We start from the raw sequence: 18866 nt of genomic DNA, 5'->3' as shown, positions 1-18866 counted from the left end.
TATGTTTGAGTTATCTTAATGAAGCAAAGATACATTTTACTTACTATATTAAAGCATTTTATAGTTTAACTGATCTCTGTAGTTCCCATTTCTAAACCTTCCTTGAAGTTCCCACTAATAGCTATTCAATTAGTTTCCAAGAAAATGAGAAAGATTTTTGTTTTAGAATTTTTCTTGGTGATTTTAATTGTACTACAACTAAAAGATTTTCATTACATTTATGTTATTTTAACAGAAGTATTTCTGAAGCACTATTATATTTATTGAAGACAGAGAAGCCATAAATCTTAAGCATTCTCAGGCACATTTGCTACTAATTCATAGATTTTTAAATATTACCATAAATTTTGCTGCTGTGTTTAACAATGTCTCCATGACAAAATAAATAATTTTTGAATTAGTCTTAATTGCCAGTTTAATAGTAGGTTGAAAATATGTATGTATGCTTGGTAAAGCACATTTAATCATAGACAGCTTTTTGTGAATGCTACAGTTTTTGGCATTTAATGCAATTTTATTTTGTCATTGTTGCTCCATATTTGGTCCTAGCTAAGATTTATGGATACCATGTCTTCTCTTTGGTGCCATTGCTTGTCTGGAGAGGCAAATTGCTCCCTGACAGACACCTCTCCCCACTTACTGTGGTAACTATGGAAACAGGCATGTCATAACAGTTCCTATGGCACAGTGTGCAAAGCTGCTGCTCTTGCAAGATGATGACATATCTTCTGAGAGCAAGAAATTTTGTAGAATGCAAAATAGTAAAGACAATAGAAAAAGGGATGGGTACATAAACACACATAATGACATACATTCTAAGAATTCTTAATAAGCTAGTATTGGAATAAAATGAAATTTTTGGTGCTTAATTGTTTATCTGGATTTAAAGAAAACACCATTTTCAAGAAACATTCTTTTTTTTTTCATAATAACTAATAGACACCAAGCAAGGGCTAGCTTGGTTTTCTGACCAAGAGGTTCTATTACTACTGACCTTCATAAAGAGAATTAAGAGTTAAGGTAGGCATTTATATGTCCAAATACCAAAAATGTTTAAAACTTTAAATTAAAATATGCCAATAGATCATTATAAAATTGAAATTCCAATATCAGTAGAATGAAACTATAGTGAATAAATTTCCCTATCATTAGATTATACAGTGTGCTTGTTTGCTCCATATCTGTGTCAGAAACTTTAGATGAATTCAGGAAAAATATAAACATGCATCTACTGGGCATTACTTAAAAAATACACTATCTTTCCAGGTGCCAGTGGTGCATGCCTGTAACCCTAACTACTGAGGATCTGAGATCTGAGGATCACAGTTTGAAACCAGCTTAGGCAGAAAAGTCCTTGAGACTTATTTTATGGACTTTGGAGCTTTGGATCAAGTAGTAGAGAGCCAGCCTTGAGTGAAAAAGCTAAGGGGCATGTCCATGACCTGAGTTCAAGCCCCAGTATGTGCACAAAGAAAAAACTATTCCTCAGTCAAAAGTATGTACTACTGGTATTTAAATAAATCCTGTTTTCTAAAACGAAAATTTTATCTTTCTCTATCACTGTATTTTCAGATAAACTGGACTAAAGACAATAGATAGAAATGAACTCAGGAATGGAGTAGTTAACCTCAGTAGTAAGTTAACTAGTATAGCTAATTTATAAAGATATTTGAGATATACAGATTTATACACTGATGTGTTAATTTCATTAAGTTTTGGTGCTCACAATGAAAAAATAAAAATGAAATTTTAATATTGGTATTACTTAGAATCCTAAATTTTATAGGTTAGATATTCTGTTAGAAATAGTGTACAGTTGTCAACAAAAGTATCTTTTCTTTTTTCTTTTTTTAGTTTTTCTTTTAAATCTAGTCATGCCACATAGTATGTATTACTACATGGCATAGAAAAGGAAATGTACATCCCAAATGACATAGGAGTTTGTAATTCAAATTTTGTTTTTGCAGTTACCATATTTTAAACTATATAAATGTATTCTCCATGTTGAATTACTACACTCAGTTATATTTTGATGTACTATGTACCTACTGATTTTAATACCTTATCAATTGTTCATTCTTTGGCTTAATATTTTCATTCTTTCTATATGTCAGTTTTTGTGTAAAAGTCACTAAACTTGTATAGTTCTGACTGCACGAATAGCAGGGTTTTTTTGTTTGTTTTTGTTTCTTTGTTTCTGTGCCAGTCATAGGGCTTAACTCTAAGCTGGGTGCTGTCCTGAGCTTTTTTTGCTTGACACTAATGCTCTATCATTTGAGCCACAGTTCTATTTCTGGCATTTTGGTGATTAATTGGAAATTAAGAGTCTCATAGACTTTCCTGCTTGGGCTGGCTTTGAATCATGGTCCTCAGAGTTCAGCCTCTTGAGTAACTAGTTTTACAGGCATGAGCCACTGGCACCCAGCTGGCAGGTAGTTTTGACACAATACTATGTACTAATGGTTGAACTACTACCGATCTGTAGTTTTTTCTGAATGATAACTGGGGAAACACTGTGGTGCTGCTCTCCTTTCACCTTCACATTTCCTTCAAGTTTTTTATCCTGAGATAAGAAAATGAGCCTTAAATTCCTGCCATTTTACTTAAACTTTGAAGTTCTAATTAATTAAAAAAGGAAAATCCAGTCATAGGTATTTTAATTGATATAGTTTAGATTCTTTTCATCAGAAAATACAGTTAAACTGGCATATATGCCAAATATGACATAAGAAAGAACATTTTGTTTTTCCCATCATAATTGTAATTATAAGTTCCCAAATATTTGCATGTGCCAGGTTTTGTTAACACCTCTATTTTTTCCCAGAAATTATGCTAGATTGCTAACAAAAGCATTTACAAAACATGTGTTCAGTTAGAATAACCCAAACAACCCAATAGAATTTGTTATAAACAAAGATGTTTGCAAATCCGTGACAATCATCCTAGTTTTTCTGTTATGATTTTTAAAATATTATTTTCCCTAGAATTACCAGTAACTGCTATTATGACCTTAAAATCAGTAGCTTCAGGTTCTAAATGTTTACCTGTTACATTTTATTAAAAATAGTGGAATTGTTACTAAATAAAAAAAAAGTTTCAAAATTGAGTGCCAGAGGCTCATGACTGTTAATACTAGCTGCTCAGGAAGCTGAAATCTAGGGAACTGCGTTTCAAAACCAGCTGGAGAAGAAAAGCCAGCAAAAAGCAATGCTGGAGTTATGGTTCATGCAGTAGATTGCCAGCCTAGCAAGGGAGCTGAGCAAGCACAAATTGTTGGGTTCAACCCCAGTACCTATCCCCCATTTAAAAAAAAAAAAAAAAAAAGCTCCAAGAAGAAAACTAGGGGCAAATGTAAGGTATAAACCAAAAAGCTACACATCTTTAAATATCTTTTAAACAGTGAGGCAGTAGGTGAGAAAAAATTAAATAACTCTTAAGCAATTTATTATCTTTGGATGGTTTTATTTTTTGTTGTTGTTTATGTCAGTCTCAGGGCTTGAACTCAGGGCCTGGGTGCTGTCCTTGAACTCTTTTAGTCAAGGATAGTACGGTTCCACTTTTAGCCACAACTCCACTTCTAGGTTTTGCATGGTTAGTTGGAGATAAGTCTCCTGGGAACTTTTCTGCCCCAGCCGGCTTTGAACCATAATCTTCAGATCTCAGCCTGCTGAGTAGCTAGGATTATAGGCATGAGCCACCAGCGCCCAAGCTGTAATTTACTGTTTATTGAAAGAATTATAGAATTTTGTAACCCTGAGTTTACAAACATTTAGAATTACCTGTGACTTCTTAGATATTATTTGAACTGTCTCAAATATATTTTACAAAGTAGTCAATGTTATTATTTTAAGCTTGAGGCCTGTCAAACCCCTTTTTTTCTAAAAATGAAGAAAAACTGTTATTATCATTTGTTTCTGGTGTGGTTGCAGACAGTCCTGCTATTTGACCAGGCTAGCCTTGAATCCCTAAGCTAAAGTGATCCTCCTCTCTCAGCTTCCTGAATACCTAAGACTGCGGCACTTCTCTAGGCCTAGCTTAGTTCTGTTTTGTTTTGTTTTGTTTGTTGTTGGCCACAGGGCTTAAACTCAGGTCCTCAGTGCACTGTCCTTGAGCTCTTCCTTTCTGGCTTTTACTGGAGATAAGATTCTCAAGGACTTTCTTGCTTGGGCTGGCTTTGAATCTTGATCCTCAGATCTCAGTGTCCTGAAGATAGTTAGGATTATAGACATAATCTGCCAGCAATGGCTAGTTTTGTTAGCTTTTTATATCCATAATGTAAAAGATTTTGTATATTACTTTATTACTATTGCTACCATACAGTCTGTTGACATTAGATAAAAGAGGTATCTCACTCATTAAGAAAACCTATGTATTTACCCCCTCTCACTTCCTTTTAGAAAAAACAGAAAAACATTTTAAGAATAGGAATTCAGAGTCTTGGATCACCTTTATGGGGAGATGCCATTTCCTGTACAGAAAGTTGTGGCAACAATCATAGCCTTACCAAGTTTCTCTATGTTCTCCGTGGACTCCTACGAACCTCTTTATCAGCTTGTATCATTACAATGCCAACACATCTTATTCAGGTAAAAGTTTTCAAAAAATTGCCTTATCTGACTAGTGGAAAAATGGTGACATTGTGGGTTTGTTTTCCATTTTGATTACTAACAATATTGACCATCTTTTCAAGTGATCATTGGCCGTTTGAGTATCTTCTTTTTTTTTAAGTTAATTTACCTTATTTTTATTATAGAGGTGATGTACAGAGAGATTACAACTACTTGAGTCAAGTAATGAGTACATTTCCTTTCGTACAGTGTCTTCTGTTCCCTTACTCTCTCCCAGTCCCCCCCTCCTGTTTCTATCTACAAATTGTTTTTTTTAATTTATTTTTATTTTTATTGTTCTTGTATAATTGATATACAGAGGGGTTACAGTCACAAGTTGTATAGTTCACTTTCATCAGTGTCCAGTGAACTCCACTGCTGCATTTTTTCAACCTTTTTCTCTAGAGTTCTGTACCCTCTCCCCTCCCAAAGATACACAGGTGAATATACCATACATAAAGAAGACAGAATCATCAAAAATAAAAAAACAAATATAAAAAAGAAAAATCTCTTGTTTCCATATGTTGGAGTTTATTTCAATTTATATATTATTTTATTAAATATAAAGAGGCACATAGGTATTGCACTTTTATGTTTCTCTCTCATGAGTATCCTCTTTTGTGATCTAGCATCCTGTATAATTTACCATATCTCAGTGTATTTTAGATCTGCTGTCCACATATCTGAGATATCATGTGCCATTTCTCTCTCTGAGCTTGGCTTACTTCACTTAACATGCTGTGTTCTGGTTTTCTCTATTTTCTTTTATGTAAGTCTTCTTTCCCATTTTATTGGGTGATCTCATTAGCAAATTACAAAATTCCTCATGTATTTGCTACTGTTCTTCCAGTCTTTGATTTGCCTTTTCTTACAGCACATTTTGAAGAGCTGAGGTTTTAAATCTTGATGAAGTTTATCAAGTGCTTAAGTTTATCAAGTTTCTTAAGTGCTTAATTTCTTAACTTTCCTCACACTTTAATCTTACTGTTCCTTGTCCTCACCAAGATTTTTTTCAAGAGCACATCATCATCATTATTATTTTATGTATCACCTGAAGCACACTTGTGCACTCATTCCTGTCAGGAGAAAAAAAATAAATGTTCCTTTACTATTAGGCACTTTTTTATTATCTCCACACATACAAAGGTAAACTTGGTTAATGATCTGAAAGTAAAATGAGTAGATGGTCCACTTGAGACTTGAGAATTGTGAGGAAACCATGTCATCACCACAGATAAGGTACTCACCACCAACAAATCCTAAAGTGGAGATGTTTCCTAACACTTGTTTTCTCCTATATTGTTTTCTCCTGTGTTTTGTAGTTGTATTTTATTCTAGTGGACTGTTTTCTACTTTAGTTTTTATGTAATTTTAATTCATATTCTCAAACAGCTTTTGTTTATTTGATTAACATTCAAATTACATTTTAACTAAACATAAATTGAGAATTCACTCAATTGTTTTTTATTAGTAGTACTACTTAATAAATTATTTACATCTGCTTCAATCATATAGAATATTAAATATCTAACTTATTGCAGTGTTCATGAAGGCAGGGCCAGATATTTATGCACTTCTTTACATATGGCTTTATGATGTAATATAATATTAAACATGGCAAAAAATTCATACAACTTTTTCTGATGTTTAGTAAATATGAATTAAATGAATATTTATTCTTACTTGCAAATTATTTCTACTGCATAAACTATTTACATGGTTTTAGTATTTTGTCCCAGAATACATAAACCTTACTATAAATAAAAAATTATTTAAATATCATTTAATCAGCTCTACAGTGTATACAACTTATTTCAATACTATACCTGGAGAGGCTAGTATAATTAATGAGTTTTGGCATCTTCGGAAGTAGAATGTATTTTAAATAGCCACAACTCAGTTTTACCTTAAAAGCTTTTTATAGATCATTCCTGAACCTAAATTATGGTCATATTCTTAAAACTATAAATATTATAGGATGGGCTGGGAAGGTGGCTCAGTGGTAGAGCGCTTGCCTTGCATGCTTGAGGCCCTGTGTTTGCTCCCTCAGCACCATATAAGCAGAAAAAAAAAAAAAGCCGGAAGTGGCGCTATGGCTCAAGTGGTAGAGTGCTAGCCTTGAGCTGAAGAGCTGAGGGATAGCACCCAGGCCCAGAGTTCACGCCCCACGACTGGAACCCCCCCAAAAGTATGAATATTATAAGGACTCACCTTTATCTATTCAGTTAGACCTAGTACATATTATTGTGTTCATTTCATTGTTAATGATGTTCTTATAGTCAGCACTGTCACTCATATTTCTACTACTACTATGTTGATACTACAGCTATCTATGGAACAACTGCTATAGGCCCAGCACTTTATAAACATTGTGTTCTCAAATTTTAACTACAATGCTAAGAAATAGATAGCTTTTCCCTTTGTACGGAAAGATCATCTAATTAATAAATATCAGGGCTAATGTCTTTCTTTGATTCCAGCCTCAACCAAAGTCAGAGCACATAGCACATGGCTTCTTCAATGATCACAAGAACTTTACAAGATAACTGTCATGACAATTGCGAAGTTTATGTAATTGCAAATACATAAAAATACTTAGGAAATAAATATGGATATGCATATGTGATTTTTCAAATTCATTACAAAGAATCCTGTTCAGAATATTTTAAAGGGAAATAGAAAAGAGCATATTTAAAATGTTATTTTGAGCTGGGTGCTAGTGGTTCATGTCTTTTTAATCCTAGCTACTCAGGAGGCTGAGATCTGAGGATCCCAGTTCAAAGCCAGCCTGGGCAGGAAAGTCCATGAGACTCTTTTTGGTTTTTTTTCTTTTTTGGGTCCGGTTGTGGGGCCTGAACTCTGGGCCTGGGCGCTGTCCCTCAGCTCTTCAGCTCAAGGCTAGCGCTCTACCACTTGAGCCACAGCGCCACTTCCGGCTTTTTTCTTTTTGCTTATGTGGTTCTGAGGAGTCGAACCCAGAGCCTCATGCATGCAAGGCAAGCACGCTACCACTGAGCCACCTTCCCAGCCCTCATGAGACTCTTATCTCCAGTAAACCACTAGAAAACCGGAAGTGGTGCTGTGGCTCAAGTGGTAGAGCACTCGCCTTGAGCTGAAGAGCACAGGGACAGCGTCCAAGCCCAGAGTTCAAGCCCAGTGGACTGACAAAAAGAAAAAAGAAAATAATTATTTTGATTCCTTAGAGATTCCAGCCTAACTGTATATGTGTGATAGTGATTCCTCTGTCTCTGCTTAAAGAAAGCACTGATACTTTTAAATCACAAGAAAGACCATCGTTATTGGCATAAGTTAGACTTAAGCAAGAAGTCTGTGCACAAGTAAGGTTAAAATGAGAAACATACAAAAATAAAAGTATGATGTGCTTCCCTCTCCCCCTCCCCCACTGTCATGGGGGCCTGAACTTTGAGCCTGGGCGCTGTCCCTCAGCTCTTCAGCTCAAGGCTAGCGCTCTACCACTTGAGCCACAGGGCTACTTCCAGCTTTTTTGGTTTATGTGGTGCTGAGGAATTGAACCTAGGGCCTCATGCATGCGAGGCAAGCACTTTACCACTGAGACACCTTCCCAGCCCAAAAACATGTACTTTTAAAGGAAGAAGGATTTGATAAGTTATTTGGCTTTAGTCAAGTCTTTATTAGCGTTGGCCTCTTTATCAGGGCTAAAAATAGCCAAGTTGAGGGGATTGTCAGTATCTTGACTCAGCACTAGCACATAGTAGGCATTCGGTATACATTAGCAGTTGCCATCCTATTTACGAAAGACAATAGGCAGTCAAGAAAAAGATGTAAAATCAACCACAGCAATAAAGGAACTAAGATGTGATGTAGTTCAGTGGTAAATCATATACTTACACAAGAGCCTGGGATAAATCCCCAGTATGCCCTCCCCAAGAACAGAAATCTCCATTTCCTGAGATATATAGAGAGGGGGTGGAGGGGAAGAGAGATTTTTTTGAGGTCCTCTGGCTTGAACTCAGAGCCTGGGCTCTATTCCTGAGCTTGTTTTGCTCAAGGATAGTATTCTACCACTTGTGTCACAGCATCTCTTCTGGCTTTTTCTAAGTGGTTTATTGGAGACAGTCTTTCCTGCTCAGGCTGGCTTCAAACCACGATTCTCAGATCTCAGTCTCCTGAGTAACTAGGATTCCAGGCGTGAGACACCAGGGACCAGCTCTCATTTTTTTTTTTTTTTTCTGGCAGGATCTTCTCATAAACCAGATATGAGAAGGACAGAAGGCATAAATTTAGAAGTATGTACTGATCTTAGTAACATTCACTGTGTTTTAACCAGATTCTTACTAACATTGCACATCAGGTTCCTTTCTGTTATGACCAGTGCCATCTCTAGAAACTGTTAAGTCAGAGTTTCAGTGGTGATTGACTGACTAATAGCAATTGAGATATTGGTTCATTCAACAAATAAATCAGGCACTGTTCTGGGAACCTATGGAGATGCAGTATTGAACACCCCCAAAGTGCTTGTCTCCAAGGAGCTCTTCTAGCAATGTAAAAGATAGATTGAAATAAAAAAGTCACGTATGTAGATATTCCGATATTTGAAGTTGGTTGTAATTGTTTCACTCAGAAATGTCTTTGAAAATGTTGTCATATAATTTAATATCTATAGATAAAGTAGCACCAGATTAAAAATATTTAAAATATCCTTATCTCTTACAAATGCAAACCAGCCAATCAGTGTACTTATTTTAGTTATTAGCATTCTGTCAGACTTGTACAGTAATGATTAGTTACCCTTTATTGTACTTTTGGCATGCTTCCCATGTTTAATTTCATTGCAGGGAAGGAACACATAGTTAAGGAAATTGCAAAGAGGGGGGGAAAAGTTAAAATAGGGAAAATAATGACATTGATTCAAAATTGCTTTTAACTTATTCCTATAATAAGTCTTTTTAAGCAAAGTGAATCAGTGATTTTTAAATTTGCATTTAAAATATGTTCAACATCATAATTTTGAACTTGAATTTTTTCTTGAAGTTAAAATTTTTTCCATAACAGCATAAGAAAAACCATTTGAAGCAATACATAAGAATAATTTCTAAATATTAAGAAAAGATGAAAATAATTCTGTAAATATGGGTATCTTAGAACATATATATGTACATATACCATCGTAAGTATTTTTTTCTGTGAAGCAGAAATGTTTTCTCATATTGTCTCTTGCTGAAATAGAGTTATAGCATCTGTCCAAAGACATTGTATATGAAATGGCTAAGATAAACACAGACTTCATTACATGCTGAACTGTGGAGTAAAGTGTTGTTAGAAGGAGCAGAACTATGGATGGCGCCCTCATATTCCAGCATTACTTAGTTCCCAGATCCCTGCTGTGTAGTTGTTCCACTCGCCAAGAAGCCTGTTAAAGAGCCCCCAAGAGCATGTGTACAGCCCTCCATGTTAATACTTAATTGGTGAGGATGGCAAGATGAGGGGACAGCCGAACATGTGGTCTCTCAGACTCAAGCAATAGACAGACCTTTAGTTATAATAACAGCAGCTGCCACATTCTCACAACTCAACTGTTCAAACTCTGTTCTTGAGTGAAGGTTAACATGGATTGTTTTTTTAAAGATGAAGGTTCCATGTAAGAAATAGAAATGAAATTCTCTTCAAACGCTTCCTACATAGTAGATTAATTGTAACAATACTGTTTTAACTTTATAAAACTTAGACATAAATTTCCATAGAAAAGGTGGTTGTTTTCAGCTGTACTGAACACTCTACTACTTTATTCTTCATTTAACACTAGAAATAGAAATGATGGTGTCTTTGCAAGTTTGATGAGTTTTTTGCAAAGTGATAACTTTAAGAGTTGTTTAAAATAGGACACTTTGGTTTCCATATCTAACAAAATGTGAAACTGTAGTTCTTTCTGGTCTATAAATGGAAACTGGCTTATAGTAGCAAAATTTATTACCGTCTACAAGTTATTCAAACATTTTGTTGGTTTTATTTTCAATTCCCAATGGAAGTTATATGCCTGAAAAACAATGACTAATAATGTATATCCCTTTGGGAAATAAAAACGTAGTTTGTTTCTTATTGTGATTTTGTTAAGAAAGTGATAGGAAAGTAAATTTTCACTAGCTTGTACATACAATCTATGAGAAATTCTTAGTTGTATTTTTACTGAACTTTCACACTAAGTTACCAAGAAATGAATATTGAAGCACTTAAAATTATAATCCAAACAGGGAAAATTATTTTTCTGTACCTTTGTTGCAGTTTTCCTTAAAAACAATTATTTTTTGTTATTGCTAATTTTTATTCAAGCTATCATAATCTACATTTGAAGAAAAATTTAAAATATAAAAAATAACCTAGTAAATTTTCCTTTAACTATAATAAAATTGGAATGAAAACCTTTTATTGACTCTTGAACAAGCCTAAATATAGCTAATATTTAATATATTGGCTCAGAGAACAATAGTTTATTAACTAAACTTTTATTCAGTACAGATTACAGATTTCAAACTAAACAATAGCATTTTTGTTTTGTCTTCATTGCCATTGGTCAGTTACTAGCCTTATTTAGTTTTTGACATATGACTACTTTCTTAGAATAATTTGATCTATATATCTTCTTTCCCAGCCATTCATTGAAATGATTATCAATATTTGCTGTCTAAATGCAGGAAAAATTTGTTTTCTAATGAAAATCAGGGTATAAAAAGAACCTTATTTTATGCGCATGCACACCCACACACATATAACTGGAAGAGGTTTGAATTCTGATTTTAACTAATAGCATTTCAAATCTCACACATTAATACATCTGAGCTTTGAACCCACTGAAATGAATGTCACAGTATGCATCTATGTAGAGAAATTCTATGTAATCTTTTCATAAACTTTTGTGTTCATATTGGGTATTTTACCAGCTAAACTCTAGATTTCATCTTCTACTCTTAGCTATCAGTTATTAAAAGATAAAACCATATATTCTGAATATTGAGAGTTTTTTAGATTACTTTTTTTTCTTTTTCACTTTTTTAAAATTTTATTGTTAAAATGTTGTTTGGAGGAGTTACAGTTACATGAATAAGGCAGTGAGTACATTACTTGCTGATCATTATTTCCCCTTCCCTTCCTTGTTGTTGTCCCACTATCCCTTCCCTCCCCCAGCTCCCACACTCCTATCCCCCTTTCCCCTCCTCTCGGCCCAAAGTTGTAAAGTTCATTTCCAATATACTGTCCAGTAGGAATCTTCATTGCAATGGGTCATTCTGTGTCATTGTTTCAGCATTTTGTTATACCCCTTCTTCTCCCCAGATTAGACATATGTATATAAGATAGCCTAAACTGACAATCTGCCCTTAATTTTATTTTTTTTTTTAATTTTTTTGTCTGTCGTGGGGCTTGAATTCTGGGCCTGGGTGCTGTCCCTCAGCTCTTCAGCTCAAGACTAGCATAGAGCCACAGTGCCACTTCCGGTTTTCTGAGTGGTTTACTGGCGATAAGAGTCTCACTGCCTTTTCCTGCCTGGGCTGGCTTTGAACTGTGATCCTCAGATCTCAGTCTCCTGAGTAGCTCTGATTACAGGCGTGAACCACCACACCTGGTATTGCCCTTAATTTTTCTAGATCTTAACCTACTCTGAAAGTGATTATAAGAACTTAAAGTATATAAAAGCTTAAAAAGTTTATTTTTAATTACGTGGAACTCATTTTAATTTTATATCGTGTGTATCAAGTTCCATTAACTTCTGATAAGTCTAGTGATTTGTAAACAGTCAAATTCTGTTTCTACTTACTAGCATTTGGTTAACTTTTAAAATCCAATCATAGCTTGTATATGCTATATGGTTTATTTATTCTTGGATGAGTGAAACATTTCACACAAATAAATTGTCTACATTAAACATTTTAAGCAGTCTGTGTAGAATGTTTGTCTTAACATAAAAATGCATATTAGAGAAGGATAAACTTTAAATTGCCAATAAGATTCATATGTATCTTTAAAAGATACCATTAGAAACCTTTTATTATGTTTTATCTAACCAAAGTATATTCAGTGACTCATCTAAACAAGAGAATTTTAATTTAAAACGGCATTCTGCTTTCTCTAAAATAGCTTTATGATGTTTCAGTTCATATTATGAGGAACATGTAGTCCCTGTAGTGTTAGTGATTAAAGATTAAAGAGCTAAAGAGTCAAAGTTTTCAAATGTATAAATGATACAAATATGGAGATTGAGTCATCTGTTTGGGCATATGGAATCTTTGGCTGCTGGACTGCATAGTCTTTATATTGCCCAATGCTCTAGTGTGGACACAACCATTCAAAGAGAAATGGGGATGGGCCTGCGTGTACAGTCTAGTTGAGCAGAATAGAAGAAAAGTGGATCTTTTTCATTTTTTTTTTGTTGAAAACTGTGTGCTTTATCACTTTGTTAGTATATAAAAGTATAATTTAATCTTACATTTATTTTGTAAATAAATGTATAAACTGTATTTTATCTCTGTTGTTTGAAAACATCTGAAAAAAACCTGTGAGAAAACTTGAGTTTTGAATTATTTTTGTTTATATACTTGAACAAACATGTACCTCCCCTTAAAGAACTCATGTTGGTTTCCGAAAGGGATGGTACTTCTTAATGTCGAGACAAAATGTGCTTGTAACTAATTATAATTTAAACTGTTTAAGTACTAGGTCAAATATTGTGTCGTAATATTATGTTTTAACCTTTGCTATTAATTACATTTTTACATTAAATAAAGAGTTCTAGCTTCTTTAATAATGTTTTCACACCCTATGTAGTTAATCTTTAATGTTGAAAAGGACAAGGGGAGAGATTAAATTAGCCTTGTAACCCCTTTCTCTTCCAGGCTGATGATGGAAAATAAAAGCTCTTAGACACAAAATGTAACACTTAGAATTAATATTTAATTAGACTAGCAAATTGTACACTGTGGCTGAAAGCTCCCAAAGAGTTGTTAGTGCCACAATTGACCTACAGGTTTAATAATAACTCACTTCTAGAATCAAGTGCCAGTTCAGCATAGAACAGCCACTGTAAGAAAGTCCTGAGAGATTAAAATCAGCAAACCAAATGGCAGGCAAGGATTCCTGGGATGGAGCCTTCTGGAAAGCTGGGAGCTGGAATAGCTTTTAAGCCAGGATTCAGATGAGAACAGTGGGTGAAAAAGCTGATCCCTCCTGTTCTGGGAGCTTCTGGTTGTAGGCCAAAATCTTAGAACAGATTTTTACTAAATGTTTTTGAGGCAGCTATTAACTTAAATTGAAAACCCAACATTGAATAATTTTTCTATAAAATTTAACTATTTTGTGTAAACATTAGTGTTTAGTTCCTTACATATTAGTACATAAATTCTGTAAACTCAGATCATTAGATTATCAGATAGGTTTGGCGCTGTACATCTATGCTGTTTTGCTGTGACATGCTGTTTCCGTGTTCCCTGTATAGTTGATTTATATGGTTCATTTCTATATTATTTCATTACGAGGCATAATGCAGAGCCTGAGAGAGAGTTTGGGAAATCCATAGACCAAGATTTTCTCTAAGAGAGCTATACATGTAAAAATCATCTTACACATGTATATATTTCCACAAGTATAATTCAAAGGCATCCTTAATTGTAGAAGACTTTATATTATAAACACAAAGCTACATTAGCTATAGGTGTGATGTAATTAAATTACAAGATAAATAATTGAACCTCCTGGAGAAACATTGGATCCCTACACATGCATATATATGACAAACTAATCTGATGGAAATAGCATACCAAGAGTTTGAAAATATGCAAATAGAGAATAACAGACTGAAAGAGTACACCTTACATAATTTATTGGTTATACCTTAAATAATTAAAGAAAAGCTAGTCATTAGTTCAAAATTCAAGCAGGTGAGGGCCTTGCCAGCAGAGGGAGTAGTCCTGTCTTCTGTCAGGTTCCCATCATTTTCCCACCTGCCTCAGCCTTTTTCCCAGCCAGTCTCCCATCTGGACCTGGCTCTGTCTGCCTGTTCCTGATGACAGGCTATCATTTTATACTCAATATGGGATTATTCTAAGCTGATTTTAAACTTTAGTATCTTTAACCTGCCACTGCTTCACAAACATCAGCTGGATGCTCTGCTTGATATTTGGATATTAGCAATTGTTTTTCCAGGCAGGGTATTGCATGAGATTTTGGATATCTGTGAGTTGTATGTTAAGAGTTTTAAATATGAAAGTAGTAAGCTAAAATGTCTGATTTAGGAACTTATAAAACACTTGTAAACATAAAAAACAAATTTTTCTGTGAATAATCTTCATAATATCAAACTAGATAATGTATAGCTGTGTAAATGCTTAGTATTAACTTTGAATACTATTATTCTGTCTGCTTTTTATTACAATATTTTGTGCTTCTCATTTCTGAGAGTTTTTAGTATATGCAAGTTTTAAAATATTTTATAGACTGACCGACATATATATATATAACTGGCATGTATAGAAATTCTACAAAGATGTAATGTTTGAAATGAGTATAAATAACTGTAAATAATATTTCTGAACAATCTTCTATTCTAAACAATCTTCAGTTATAAAGAGCTAATATTTTCATACAAATTTAGTATGCAAATTGCTCATATACAAAATACAAAAAGACTCCAGGTCAGTGCTTATTTCTAGAAAATATGACATCCTCAGCAATTTCTTTTATCTTTGAGGTTAAGTATTTTTCCATTACTTCTTTGTATATTTATTTTGTGTTATCCCTATATGATTATCATTATGTGATATTACCAAAGGAGAATATTACATTTAGATTTTTTTAACTTATAAAAGTTCTTCTGTATTCTAAAATTGTGACCTTGAATAAAATTCAATATTAAATCTAGAAAGACAATCTAATTCCCTCATTTATGTATTTAAGCATGTTATAATTTTGTTTAATAAAATTTTATTCTTTATAAAGCATAGAATATCATTAACTAAATTATTTCTTCACTATCAAAATATTTTTAGTAAAATTTTAAAAGACCAATCCACAGAAATAAGTCAAGGGTAAGTTTACAAAAAGTTAAAAGGTTACAAACAGTACAATTTGTTTTTAATTTTGTAATCCCTATTTCAGTATAATGGAGAGTTTAGTAAGCATGGGGAAATAATTACCTCATTAAATATTCTTAGATTTGTCCTTTAATCCAAATTTAGTATTTAGATTTCATAACAAAGAAGTATCATAACGTCTAGTATGTTTATATTTCTATGGATTTTAAATACACGATACTTGTATTTAGCATATATACTTAAATGTCTTATTAACTCTTAATTTAGTAGTACTTTGATAGTATAATTTAATAGTACTTTCATCCAAATCTGACTTCCCCTAGCTACATGATCACTCTTACATGGCATTTCTTTCTTAAATAATGCAAATAGAATAACTAAGATCTTACTCTTTTTTGAGGCATCACATAAATGTCTATAATTTATTCCTTTCAAGCTTCTTGATAACTAACTTATTGGTTACTTTTTAAAAATATCTTGTTAAAACATTTCTTGGAAATGCATTTTATACTGATATGTTTCATTTTTTATTTTGTTGAGATAATTAAGTCCAAGAAAAATCAGAAATATTCAAGGCTTTACATATTTTCAGTTAACTTGGTAAAGTTAAGTAGGTATCTAAACTGTTTTCACTAAGAAATCACAGGAGTTCTATATCACTATAGCAAAATTTTTATATCTTAACAAAATTTATAAAACAAAATATATGATCTTTGAACTTAGTGGTAGCATTAATCTTTCATATTTTAAAAATCCATTTAATGGATTTCCAGTACCTAAGTGATAATGTGTCATTCTCTAAAAAATTAATAGTCAAAGCAAAAACTGTTAATGTACTTGTGAAATTAAAATTTGAATAAAAAGTCTAAGTGTATAAAAATTATTTGCCTTGTTTGTTTGTTACAGATATTTTATTAACTTTAATTAATTAAGCTGGAAAAGAAAATTTTCATAGCCTTTTATGAAAGTTATTACAATAGTATTTGAGCCTGCCAGCAAACTCTTAAAACTCCTGGATTCTGGCTCTATTCTCTTCTGGCTTCCCTCCTAGTCATGTCTTGGCTACTATCCAGAGCTGACAATTTTCAACCAGGAGCAAAGGGAGATTTGTCTAGGATAAGAAGGATTTTTGAGTCATCCCAAATTTTCATACCCAGATGGGAAAGGAGGAGGGGGTGGCAATATACATACTAGGGTGATGTCACTATGCTACATTCACTAACCATTATTATTGTATTCATACTGGAGAAGTCTCAGTATATTTATTCGAATGTTCTTTATTGGAAACTGTAATGTAACAACTGCAAAATTAATACCAAAATTATGTTAAGTTTATGTTTAAGCAATTACTGCACGAAATATCTTGTCCATTTTGAACTGCATGCTAAAGTCCAGAAGTTTCACATCTTAGCTAATAATATAAAAACATTTAGAGTCTGTTAAGGTGAGTTGGTAGATTTTCCAATTTTAATATTCCCATCATTTTTGTAAAGCTTTCTGAACACTGATGGTTGTATTATGACAATTTGTTATCCACAGTGTGTTCCTACTAAAGTGAATTGGCAATTATTATGCTTTTAAAGGTTTTCTAAAGCTCTTAATTTTAGGTTATTTCACATAAATTTACCTTCCTTTTCTAACGACCATTTAGTACTAATATTATGATTTGAAAGACCTTTTGACAAGAATGGTTTTAAAGTAGAGTTACATCAATGGACTATTTATTTATGAATCTTGGATATACCAAAGAAATGTATGAGTTTTTAATTTGAAAAAAGATACATTTTCATGACCAAATATTTTTCTGCTCCTACCAAAAAACTAGAAATGACAATTATTATAAAAATAAAAGTTGATACAAAACTTCAATATTATTCTTATAAAATTTCCATTGTTTTTTATTGTATATATGTTTTCAGATATCTCTCTAACTTTCATAATTAGTCTGATTGTCCCATTGTATAAAATGTTTTGCAAGATAGCTGTGAAAAAGGCAGTAAGTCCATTGTTAAATGTAACTCATTTTTATGATGATAATACTATTAAAGGTTAATTCTGACTATAAAACATCACAAAGGCTTTTAAAAATAGGTTGGAGTTTGTAGTTGATAGCTATGATGTAAACCTATAGAACTAGATATATAATAAAATTATGAATGACTTTCTGAGAAATTTTGAAATTTAGCCTATAAATGACTTTTATATTTGTAGTTGATTAGTTTTATATTTCAAAGTATGTAATTGGTTTTTTGTCACCCACAAACTACCTTTTTAAAAAAAGACTTGTAAAGTTGATAAATCTTACAAGTTGCTAATAGATTACTAGTTAATTTTAAAGTTAAGGCAGAAAATAAATGTCAGGTTAGTCATTTAAGTACACAGTGTCTAACTTGTATACTACTAGAATGGAAATCAAGCCCATCTTTAAACTTATTTCTGTTATGTGATTGAGAAGGCCCTGGTTGATATCACTGAAATCTTGAATAGTTGAATTCTAACAAAAATTGACTTACCATTTTAGATTCAGATGTTTAAATTGTTTAGATGTTTAGTCTTTTATTTATAAATAAAAGTAAATCTGACCTTCTTTGATTAAGAAATATTGTCAGTAGCTTTTATAAGTACTTGTTCATCTGAGGATCCATGACAGAAGCTTTCTTCATAGTTGAGTTTCTACTAAAAATGTTGTGATAAGGGCTCACTAATTATTATCCAAGATTCTTCTTTGGAGTAGCACATAGTTTTTCTTCATCTCCCACTTGTTCTCACCCTTCACTATCAACCCAGCCACACCCCACCCCCACCTCAACATTGTTCACTACTTAGCACAATGAATCATTTTCAAGTTGACTCATTGTGAACTGTCTCCCAGCTGTTGGAATGTCTGGCAGACATTTTTGTTTGGGTGAAGAATAACTGGCTGAAACCCAACCTGGATGAGTTTGATATAATGGTCTCTGGCTAAAGAAATATTGAGAGAAACATGTTTCTGGCCTCTGAAGCCCCTGTTATTCCTGAAGTAGCACTATCCCCTGTGGCACAGCACTGAAAGTAAGGAATCAATCTGGATTATTTTCTCACCATTGAATGAAAAATTGCCTTAGAAAAAGTAGCCATTTCCAAATTATGTTTGCCTTTCTATACTTAGTGTCCCCACATTATTGAAAAATCTTAAAAGACAGCTAAGGAAAATTAGTTTTAC

At 33.1% G+C, this 18866-nt stretch overlaps 1 protein-coding gene across 1 annotated transcript in view; it reads left to right on the top strand.

Annotated features, from left to right (window-relative positions):
* Positions 1 to 18866, top strand: part of Elp4 (elongator acetyltransferase complex subunit 4) — a 168124-nt gene that overhangs the window by 50338 nt on the left and 98920 nt on the right. The window contains exon 7 of the mRNA XM_070032661.1: positions 4398 to 4586. Coding sequence (XP_069888762.1) covers positions 4398 to 4586 — 189 coding nt within the window. The remainder of the gene's footprint in view (positions 1 to 4397; positions 4587 to 18866) is intronic.

The sequence above is a fragment of the Dipodomys merriami genome, unplaced genomic scaffold, assembly GCF_024711535.1.
Source record: "Dipodomys merriami isolate MVZ:Mamm:240054 unplaced genomic scaffold, mDipMer1.0.p SCAF_21, whole genome shotgun sequence".
In the NCBI taxonomy this organism is placed as follows: domain Eukaryota; kingdom Metazoa; phylum Chordata; class Mammalia; order Rodentia; family Heteromyidae; genus Dipodomys; species Dipodomys merriami.
The sequence above is the reverse complement of the archived record's forward strand: the minus strand, read 5'-3'. Positions and strand labels throughout refer to the sequence as shown.